The 11,054-nt window shown below is 55.9% G+C and overlaps 1 protein-coding gene across 1 annotated transcript; it reads left to right on the top strand.

Annotated features, from left to right (window-relative positions):
- The first annotated feature begins 6,487 nt into the window (after positions 1-6,487).
- On the top strand, positions 6,488-10,468 carry APLNR (apelin receptor). The gene has a single exon (XM_066251533.1). The coding sequence runs from the start codon at positions 7,085-7,087 to the stop codon at positions 8,243-8,245; it is 1,161 nt and encodes a 386-aa protein (XP_066107630.1). The 5' UTR covers positions 6,488-7,084; the 3' UTR covers positions 8,246-10,468.
- Positions 10,469-11,054: the final 586 nt, after the last annotated feature.

Below are 11,054 nucleotides of genomic sequence, written 5' to 3'. Positions count from 1 at the left end.
CCAGATGTTTTAAGCTCTTTCTTTTGCATCTCTGCACCTCTGCCCCTGTCTTTCTGCCTGCACGGCATCCCTTCCATGGTGGGAACTTCAGCTCTACTCTCTTGTTGAATCCGCTGTGTGCTCTAAACCAGTGGTCCCCGGACCGCGGGCCGGTACCGGCCCATGGGCCATTTGGTACCGGTCTGCAGAGAAAGAATAAATAACTTACATTATTTCCGTTTTATTTATATTTAAGTCTGAATGATGTTTTATTTTTAAAAAAATGACCAGATTCCCTCTGTTACATCCATCTAAGACTCACTCTTGATGCTTGTCTCGGTCACGTGATACATTTATCCGTCCCACCCTAAAGGCTGGTCTGTGAAAATATTTTCTGACGTTAAACCGGTCCGTGGCCCAAAAAAGGTTGGGGACCACTGCTCTAAACCACTCAGCTTTGTTGAAAGTCGTGCTGTTGGGTGAGCAGGGATGCCCCAGTTGGGGTAGAAATGGGCAGCCAGGCTTAGGACTGAGTGTCTGGTCAACAGAGGTATTCAAGAGACCCCTAGGTGGCCCTCGGACTGGGGGGCAATAAGTTTCCATGCTGGGTTGGGTGGGGAGGCAAGTTGATGATGTTCTTTGCAGTTGTGAGGGTGTGTTCCCATTCCAGGGGAGAGAGTGCTCCGTGCTCTGGGCAGACTGGAGAGGGCAGTGTGTCTCAGTCCCGGCCCCGGCCCCAGCCCCAGGTGGAGGGCTTGGCCTCCTCCCTTAGCGAAGCACGCAGCCTTCCCCAAGCTCCTGCGGGCCGCGGCTCAGCCTTCGGGCCAACTGCGCTGGTTTTCTCCCCTGGAGGGCCCGGCCTCACATCCTCCCATTGTCAGTGCTGATACAGAGCCTCATTAATTTAGACTCACTGTAAATATTTTTGGAAACACCGTGTTGCGCTCTCGGAGGCTGGTAGGGCTGGGTGTGAGTGGGGCTCGGATCCCGTCCGCTTCTTCCTGCCCTCCTTCCGGCCTCTGCTCGGTTTCCTGCCCCGGCTGCCTCCTGCCCACGCCACTCCTTCCAGCCTAACAAAGGCCAGCGAGCGCCAGGAGAAAGGCTTCCTCTGGACCGGTCTCTAGGGACGGGATGGGAAGGCATAATGGTGCAAGGGACAGGGTGCTTCACCGATGGGGACACCTGGATGGATTCCCTTTCCCTCCTTGGGCCTCACTTTCCTGTAAAGTCAAGTTTGTGGAATGGATGAGCGGCTGCAACTTTTTCACCCGCAAAGGCTACTTGGCTTGCTGCCCTGTCCACCCCCGTCCCCGCGTCGTCACTGTGTGAGGGTTCTGTTTATCTAGCCTGCTCCATTTTATTAAATAGTAATGAACTCATCTCAGTTTTGATTCATCAAAGGCGTTCTGAGCAGCATGGAGTAGCCAGAGTCAGCATATCCAGTTGTGAAAATCAGGCTTGAAAATCAAGCTCTGTATCCAAACGGGCTCTTGATATTCAGAGAGTGTGAACTCACTAAGGGGTGTGTGTGTGTGTGTGGGGGGGGGGGACGTGCCATTTCCAAAAGGTTTAATGCAGGGCTGGTGCTGGCCTGTGCCTGCATCCTCTGACCTCAGTGTGGTGGGTCCTGGCCCCAGTGAGTTCTAGGAATCTTTCCTATTGTAAGCCGTAAGAAACGAGCTCCCATCCAGGTGGTTGGAAGACAGCTTTGAACTGCTTCTGAGGTTACAGAAATGCTGGTCCTGAGGCCTGCAGCCAAATGGTCCCCATGCATTTATTAGAGGTCTGTTATGCACAAGGCTCTGTGCTAAGTAGTGGGGGTGGGTGGGTAATGGTGGGGGAGGGCAGGAGAGGATTGAAATTCCAGACCCCCGCTGCTCACAGTCTAACAAACGACCCATTAGATGGGAACTGGTGTCGTGAGGGGGAGAACTCACAATTCCCACAGTCGCATAAAGCTAGTCCTGCTGTCAATCTCCTCATGCACAGATAAGGGAAACTGAGGCTCAGAGAGGGCCAGGAACCTGTCCAAGGCAGCACAGCAAGCTAGAAGGCCAGCGACTCCCGTGCGGCCCCCCTACCCTGGGGCTGCTCTGTCTGCAAGCGCCCCCTTCCATCGGTTGCCCGTGTCACCGTGCAGTTTAAGTTGCTCTCACTGCGTTTGCTGCCATGACTGTGTCATCGCGGCCCCACCTCCAGTGCGCACGTGCAGGTCAGGGATGCGGCCTGCGTTGTTCACACAGCGAATCCTGTGTGTGCCCAGTGTCCCTCCAGTCGAGTCGGACCCACAGCAGCTGCTCAGGCAGTATTTGCTCAGCGAATGAATTAGTAGCCAAGATGGAACTGCAGCGTGAGCTTCCTGGCTCCCAGGCCGGTGGTTTCCCTGCATCTGCCGTCCCCGGAGCGCAGCGGGGTCGAGGCGTTGGCGGGATGGCCGGGCAGTTTGGAGCAGCACCAAATGGTCGGGAGAAGGAGCAGCAGCGGGGGTCTGCTGTCATTGTCAGCAGGCAGCTGGCCATCTGCTTTTGGTCAGATAAGCTGTCAAAGTAGGACTTGCGAGTGTGTGTGAGGCTGCGAAGGGGCATCCCTGAGTGGGCCGGGCAGCCCACCTGTTCCCGGGTCCTCTCCTCCCCTTTCCCTCGGAGAACAGGGCCAGCTGGGAGGGACACAGCTGCTGCGGCCTCTGGGGAAGGGAGGAAAGGGCCCCGTTGCCCTGGGTGAGCTCGGACAGACACTGTGGAGTTCAAAGCAGACCTGTGAAGTGCGGGCCTGGGGCAGGGGGCTGGGAGGAGGAGATGAGAAGTCAGCAAGGGGCAGAGAAAGCAGTTCCCCTTTGATGTCCTCCACCCGGAGCTCTGGGCAAGGCCCTGCAAGGTTCCTGCCTTTTCCCCTCATCCTGGGCCCTTACAGAGATCCAATTAACCACCCTTTCCTGTCCTCCCAGGAGGCTGTTTATCCACCACACACTTGCCATGGAAATACTGCACCCAAAGCACACACAAGCCCTGCGTGTGCACGAGCGACCCCGCGGCTGGCACCGGCCTGCACACACGTGCGCATGGCCGCACGGCTGCCACACAGCCGCGGGCACAGGGCCAAGCTGGTCGCTGTGCTCCGGGCCAGGAACCAACCTGGGGGTGCGGTGGGTGAGGGCTGGTGCAGAGGCTGGCCGCTCAGGGGCCCGGGCTCTCTTCTGAGGTTGCGGTCTGGGGCCCTGTTCTGCCAGGAGCTGTTCATCTCAGGTTCATCTCAATGCCCTAAGAAATCACCCAGGAGAGACAGAAGTCCCCTGGGAGACCTGCTTGGCCTCTCCAGGGCGGGCCAGCCTGGGGACACTGGCTCCCGGTCTTGCCTTAGCTGCTGGTTTGCCACATGGCTCCGGCTGGATCATTCTGGATCCATTTAGCAAAAAAGGTGCTCTTGTTAATGAAGGTGAGCCGTCCTGGGGCGAAGACCAGCCTTTCCCACCCTTTTCCTGAGTAAATAAATTGCAGGTTCTACGCAGGTACTCTGTCTGGGGTGAGTACCTTCTGGACCTTGGGGACACATAAGGTCTGGTCCTGTGGACTAAACTTTCAGGTTCTGTGTTGGATGGACAGGGGCCTTGGGTGTCAGGCTGGGTGAGGAGTGAGGTGGGCTGGTTCTGCTCATTTCCACCATGCTGGGGGCTCTGGCGCCATCTGGTTCCAGCTGGCTCTTGGCCGCAGACCAGGTCTTATCAGTTCTCTGCCCCCTCTGGCCCCCAATCAGTGGCCTCCTCCCAGCCTCGGCCCCCCATTTCCTTTCATTTCAGCCAGTATGATTACTCTGGGCAGATTAATTGCTTCTTACCCCCTGTGGGGCAGAGAGCTGAGGCCAGAGGATTAAGGTGATGGATGCATATCCTTTCCCACGGGGTCTCTCTCTGGCTCAGATCCCACTGGGAATAGCTGCGGGGAGGGGCTCGATTTCGATTTTGGGGTGCCCCAGCTCACTTGCAGCCCTCCCTTTATGTTCCCAGCTGCAAAGGACAGGGATACCTGCCTCTTTCTGGGAGTAGCCGGGAAGATTCAGACTCACTGTGGGTGGGGTGGGAGGTTCTCAAGCTTGACTTTAATCCTGGAATGTCCTGAGCACTCATTTTTATTTGTAATAAGGACATCAGCTGTGAGATAGCTTGAGCCAAACGGGTTTCTGCACAATGCTAATGTTCCCTTTGATAGGCGAAGGCTGGAGAAGTCTGATATGGTTGAAGGTTAACTGTTACCACCAACCTTGCTGTCAATCATTCTGCCACCCACACAGACTTCTGTTGGAAAACAGTGCAGGAGTGGGCAGGTCCCAGGCAGGCTACACCCTGGAGACTGTGAGAGCAAGGAGGTCCCGTTGGGTCCCGCTGGGTGTCCTGACCACTGGTTTGCAGACTGTCAAGGTCCTAGAGGCTGGTCCTGTTAAGATCCCAGCTGACATCAGACAGCCAGGAGTCCTCCTGGGGAATGTCTGGGCATGGGGCTCTTTCCGGAGCAAGCTATGTTGCTAACACTGAAGGTCTGTGACAGACTGTTTGTTCCCTGTCAGGGTTCTTATACCCTGTTCAATCAAGAGTTGGGAGTCTCTCTAAAATATTTTAGTCAATCTATTTTTAATTTTCCCTCAAGAGAACTTAATTCAAAGTAAATTCCATGTATCCTAGCACCGCGGTACACTTCTGTAAGGCTCAACAGATGACAAATGCCTCGATTTAAAAAGGGTTGGAGTTTTTTTAATTTTTTCCTTTGGCAACATAGTGGTTTAGTCCTCGAACTCAAACCCTGATTGTGACAATTACTAGCTGGGTGACCTTGGCCAGTTATTTTACCTTCCGGTGCTTCAGTTTCTTCCTCTGGAAAATGAGAGTACTCACTTCCTAAAGTTGTCCTGCCGACTAAAAGGGATACCAGATACATACGAAACAGAAACTGTTAGGAGAACGCCTAGCACGCAGTCGGGCGAACCTCAGGAGAAACACCAAGGTGTTCTCTCGCAGGTGGCCTTTCAGTACATGTCGTCCAAGACCCTCACTGTCTCTTCGTCTTTCTCGCTGGGCTGTTCCCCTGCGTCTCCCCCTTGCACCCCGAGGCTTTGCACATGTTTAGTTCCATTTGTCTATCTTGGCATTTTATGCTTCTCCCTCCTGCTCTCTGCTCCCTGTCTTTCTCCCACCTTCTCTTCTTGGAAAGTTCAAAGAGCATCAGCCAGGGCCCGAGGACAAGTTTTCTTTGGCTTGCCCTACCCTCTTAAAAATAGATTTAATTTCCCAAATTTACAAAATCAGGACATTTCTCATAAAATTCAGAACTTGAAGTTATATTGAAAAAACCCCAGAAGGCATGGAAGTGCTGGCAACCAGAGACTGAGCTGAAGAGCCTCCTTTTGATGGAATGTTCTTGCTCTGGTTTGCCACAGTCTCCACCACTCCCTATTGTCTCAACCTGGCTCTTTTGCCCGTGTACAATCTCAGCCTGCTCCTTGTGGGTATTTGAGGTTGAGGGTCTATGATTTAAGACCTTTGTTAAAAATTTGCTAACCACGCCTCCCTTAAGACAATGGGTTCTGGCTTTGTCAGCCCTTTGCTTTGGCTGTGGCAAGACTCATACTCATCTGGTTCTACATTACCTCACCCCTGCCTGACTTCAGATGGCCTCCTCCTCTCTTGGGGGGGGTAGGTATTTTTAACCTTATCTTGTGCATCCCTCCCTCCTGTTTGCCCAGAGGTCCTGGGGAGGTGAGCACACAGGGCAAGGTTTCTAGAGGACTGTGCCCATGGCATCGGCTCAGTGGCTGCCCCTTTCCTGCCTCTTCCTCTAGCTGTAACTTCCCGTCCCCACGTGGCCTTACAGAAACTTCCCGGTCCACGTAGGGCATAAGAACCCGAGAACTGAAATGTACGCATCTTTTCCTTGCATGGTACTTCACACACTCATTCATCTCCATGTGGACTCCTCTTTTCATTCTCTCCCTAATTCATCCATTCACTTATTCACTCAACAACCATTTAATGACCACTTACTACATGCCTGGTACTCTGTTGAGGGTTTGGAGGAGAGGAAAAGCAAACAACAAAACCAGAACAAAATTCATCCTGTGACCTTGGACAAAAGACATTTACTTCCCCTGCAAGCCTTCAGTTTCCCCAGAGATGAATGATTTGGGTAGAGATTCTGTTGTTTGGTCTTCCTTTCTTCCTGTGACTCCATCCTGACTCTCTGAAGCTTCCTATGCCATCTGCAACAGTTTATGCATTCTAGAGAAATCCCCCTGTAATCGTGCCTGTAAAATACAGAAGTTCCCAGAGAGAGGATCGAAACCGAAGGCTAGAGTGAATTGAGTGAGAAAAGTGAAGTCAAGTCTGGTCTGGGTGGGGGCTGGGAGGGCAGGAGTGGAGAAGGGGTGGGTGGGACAGACCTATCGGGCTAGACCCGTCTGCCAGGAGGGCTTGCCAGATGCTCGGGCCATCCATCGAAATCTCACACCCGCCTGTCCCCAGTCCAGCCCGGCTCCAGCTCGGGCTAGATTTTAATCTGCATAATTTGCCCCATTTAGAGAAGATGGGAGGGGGTGAGAAGAGGAGGGTGGCGCAGACTGCCGAGGGGTGAACTCGAGCGGTAGAGGCGGGACCAGGAGGAGAGCCTGCAAGCCACAGATGACATTCTGCCCAGCACGGCAGGGGTCAATTTGGTCCATTTGCCCAGTGACAAGCAAGAAAAAAAAAAAAAGTGGGCTGTAACTTAAAGATCTTAAGACTCCCAAGTGAGGGGTTGGTTTGGAGGTGGGAGGAGGGAGTGACGAGCCAAGGAGGAGACAGAGACTCAGGAGGGTGCAGGAAGTGTCTTAGTTGAGGCTGGGCAGGACAGGAGAGGGTGGAGGGCAGTCTGCCTGGGCAGGCATCCTCCAGGGTCCCGAGACTCCGGGGCAGCGCCTCCAGCTGCTGGGAAGGGCTCTGGACACCTCCGGCGCAGCTTGCCAGCTGTCCAAGGCTCCAGCCAGAAGCTCCGGTGCTTGCTTGCTGAGTCGCTGACCCAGCCGAGGAGCTGGTTTGCCCGGGGACCCCCCCCCCCCCCCGCCCGTCTTGTCTCTGCCCCTCAGCATGGAGGAAGGCGGCGATTTTGGCGACTATGGGGCAGACAACCAGTCTGAGTGTGAGTACACGGACTGGAAGTCCTCGGGGGCCCTCATCCCTGCCATCTACATGCTGGTCTTCTTCCTGGGCACCACGGGCAACGGCCTGGTGCTCTGGACCGTCTTCCGAAGCAGCCGGGAGAAGAGGCGCTCTGCTGACATCTTCATCTCCAGCCTGGCGGTGGCCGACCTGACTTTCGTGGTGACCCTGCCGCTGTGGGCCACCTACACGTACCGGGCCTACGACTGGCCCTTCGGCATCTTCGCCTGCAAGCTCAGCAGCTATCTCATCTTCGTCAACATGTACGCCAGCGTCTTCTGTCTCACCGGCCTCAGCTTCGACCGCTACCTGGCCATCGTGAGGCCGGTGGCCAACGCGCGGCTGCGGCTGCGGGTCAGCGGGGCTGTGGCCACCGCAACCCTGTGGGCGCTGGCCGCCCTCCTGGCCATGCCGGTCATGGTGTTCCGCGCCACCGGCCTCTCCCCCGCGGTGCTCCCCAACCTGGAGAACGTCACCAAGGTGCAGTGCTACATGGACTACTCCCTGGTGGCCGCCCCCAGCTCGGAGTGGGCCTGGGAGGTGGGCCTGGGGGTCTCGTCCACGGCCCTGGGCTTCGTGGTGCCCTTCACTGTCATGCTGACTTGCTACTTCTTCATCGCGCAAACCATCGCGGGCCACTTCCGCAAGGAGCGCATCGAGGGGCTGCGCAAGCGGCGCCGGCTGCTCAGCATCATCGTGGTGCTGGTGGTGACCTTCGCCCTCTGCTGGATGCCCTACCACCTGGTCAAGACGCTCTACATGCTGGGCGGCCTGCTGCACTGGCCCTGCGCCTTCGACCTCTTCCTCATGAACGTCTTCCCCTACTGCACCTGCATCAGCTACGTCAACAGCTGCCTGAACCCCTTCCTCTACGCCTTCTTCGACCCCCGCTTCCGCCAGGCCTGCGCCGCGGTGCTGTGCTGCGGCCGGAGCCGCTGCCGCGCCGCCTCCCACAGCAGCAGCGGGGACAAGTCGGCCAGCTACTCCTCCGGCCACAGCCAGGGGCCCGGCCCCCACGCGGGCAAGGGCGGGGAGCAGACGCAGGAGAAGTCCCTCCCCTACAGCCAGGAGACCCTGGTGGCGGACTAGGGCCGGGGCCCCAGGAAGCCCCGGGCCCTGGCTCTCTGCCAGTCGGCTAGTCCCGGGGGGCCTTCTCTCTGGCACGTGACTCCTTTCTGGGGCCCCTGCGTCCTTCTCGGCCCCTTGCTCCTTTCGTTCTGGTCGGGGTTGCGCAGCGGTGGAAGCTAACGAGCCCTGCAGACCCGGAGTCCGCCTTTGCCCCGTCTCTCAACCCCTCCGAGCCCCGGTGCCTCCATTGTGTCCATGGGGGAGGCCCTACCGCACTGAGATGTGTGCGTCTGGCTCCGGGAAAGTGGGTGTCCCCTCCTCCTTTTCTCTTGGATCTCCAAATCTTTTTTCCGTTTGGTTTTCTCTCCTCTCTTCCACCTTCTGCTTTTTCCTCTGCCTCTGCATTTTGTCTCCTCTGAATCCTTACCTCTGGCCCCCTCCACCCCTTGCCCCCCTTCTTCTTCTTCCCCTTTTTACCTTCTTGCCATGGGGGGTTCCTAAGGGTTAAGAGTCATGAAGCTTGTAAATACTGCCCCTGTTCAAGCTCCTTATCCTGTTTTCTGAGGAAGCCGAGGGAAGGCCGGGGCGGGGGTGGGCTGGTGTCAGCGAGGAGTCAGCCTGCAGCCTGCAGGCGGGAGTTTCGGACTGCCCCCCCCCCCCCCGCGCGCCCCCTGGGAACACAGTGCGGTGATTTCAGGCGCCTTGGGCGCGGGGTTCTCTATCTGCAGACCATCCGTCCCTCCGTGGTGCCAGCTAGACCTGCTTCCTGCACTTTTCCTGGGACCCTGTCACTCATCCTCGGTTCTCTGCAGTAACTGCAAGGCAGCGGGGTTGACAAGCAACAGGCTTCTTGGATTCCCCTGTGAATGGGGGCTGGGAAGTGGAAGTGCAGAAAAAGGGGAGTTGGCGTTTGGTCTATGTGCTTCCTGGCTCCTTTCCTTAAATCCTGCCCCCTCCAACGTCCTCCAGAGCTGAGCTGACCCCACCCCACCTGTCACCCCAGGAGGTTTCCTTGGGTCTCCGGGTGCTACTCGCTACTCGGTGCCAGGAGGCCCTCTGGCTGCGGTGGAAGTGCTTGTTTTGTGTGTGTATGTGTGTGTGTGTGTGTGTATATATATATATATATATATATGTAAGCCTGGATGAATATAGCATGACAGCAGTCTGCCTGTGTCACTTGTCACTTGGATGAACCCCTCCCCCCCCAGTCTCCATTCTTCACACACAGTGTCTTTGAGGGAAGAAGGGGCACACGGAGGCAATGTAGAATAAAAAGGAGTCCACCCCCGCTGGATTTGGGGGCCCTGACGGCTGGTCCGTGCTTCAAGAGAGAAGTCTGAGTTTGGGTTTGCTCCTGGCTCCCTGTAGGGACATCTTTCCCCCAAACAACTGGCACCTGAGGCTTGGGGACGAACTGTAGCCCCATGTGCTGGGTCCCCACACCTTCCCTGATTCCATGAGGGAAACAGGACACTGGCAGAGATCTCCCTTGGCCCCTGTCCCACCCTGCTCACCTTGCTTTGAGTTGATGGCCATTTCCTCCAGCACCTTCCCCTTTCCCAGGGTCTGGGGTCTTCTTGCTAAGGGTGGGGGGACCTGTGGATGTTTTCTTACTTCCCCATCAGGGTAGGACCCCTTGGCTTCTCCCTGCTGGTTGGGGGCCTGGGAACAGAAACTGGAGCAGCCATGCAGGGCTGACAGCATGACATCCACACGCCCAGAGAGACCTTGAGGGTGAAGTTGGTGGGGGGCCTTTGTGAGCTGGGGGCAGGGTGTGTGTGTTCCGGGTTTTGTTTGTGGAGGATTCTGGATGTGGAAGACAAGACATAAAAGCCACAGAGGCAGGAAGAGCCCAGCTTGGTCTAAAAGGACATCTGACCCATCTCTGGGATGACGCTGCTCTTGGAATTGAAGGAGGAGGAGGAGGGGACGGGAGAGACTCCGCTGAGCCGTCCCCCTCATCACAAACCAGAGTCCTCCACAGGCTCACTTTCTTGGCCCAGGGTTGTCCTCAAAGCATCCAGTCAGGGGTGAAAGAAGCTTCTTGAAGGGAAGAGGGTGCCCCTCTGAGGGTCTCCTGGGGGCCTGCCGGGACCTCTTACCTGGGCTGCATCAGTGACCCTGGAGAGAGGGTGGAGGAGGCTGGCTGCGTGTCCCTCCCTCACCCCTGGCCCGGCCCTTCTTTGGAACGTCTCTGCTATTTTCTGACCCTGTTAGTGACTGCGGTTCCACAAATAAACCTGTTCTGTGTAACTGCTGCTTGTGTACTCTTTTCACACAGTGTCTTGGGGTGCTGAGAGGACCCTCAGTTTACAAACGTTACAGTGGGAGGCGGAGGGAGCCCGGCTGAGAGGGAATAGCAGGGGAAGTGGGAGCTTCGAGGACTACAGTGAGGGGCTGGAGAGAATGTGGGGAGGTGGCGAGAGGATGGAGGACACAGACCCCAGGGAAGCAAAGGGTGCGGGAGGACAGAGGAAGTAAAGGGACGGGAGCAGCTCTGTTTTTGTGCTTGGAAGAGCAGCTCTGTTTTGTGCTCAGAACAAATGGGCACACATTTTGGAGTATGAAGCACAGGTGTGGGAGAAAATATTAATATTTCTTCTCATGGAGGTAGACTTATTATCTACTCATTCATCCCTTTATTTACTTATCATCCTTTATTGACTCATTTATTCATTCATTCATTCATTCTTACTTGAGCATCCATTTAGTTTAGACCAGAAGTTCCAATGTTTTTTTCCAATCAGAGCTACTCTGGATGGTTTTGGAAATGCCCATCTTCGGTGTCACCCAGACTAACGAATCTGAGTCTCCTGGACTCACCATAGAT

The sequence above is a fragment of the Saccopteryx bilineata genome, chromosome 1, assembly GCF_036850765.1.
Source record: "Saccopteryx bilineata isolate mSacBil1 chromosome 1, mSacBil1_pri_phased_curated, whole genome shotgun sequence".
Classification (NCBI taxonomy): Eukaryota; Metazoa; Chordata; class Mammalia; order Chiroptera; family Emballonuridae; genus Saccopteryx; species Saccopteryx bilineata.
Note: the sequence above shows the minus strand (reverse complement) of the source record. Positions and strands in the feature narration are given on the sequence as shown.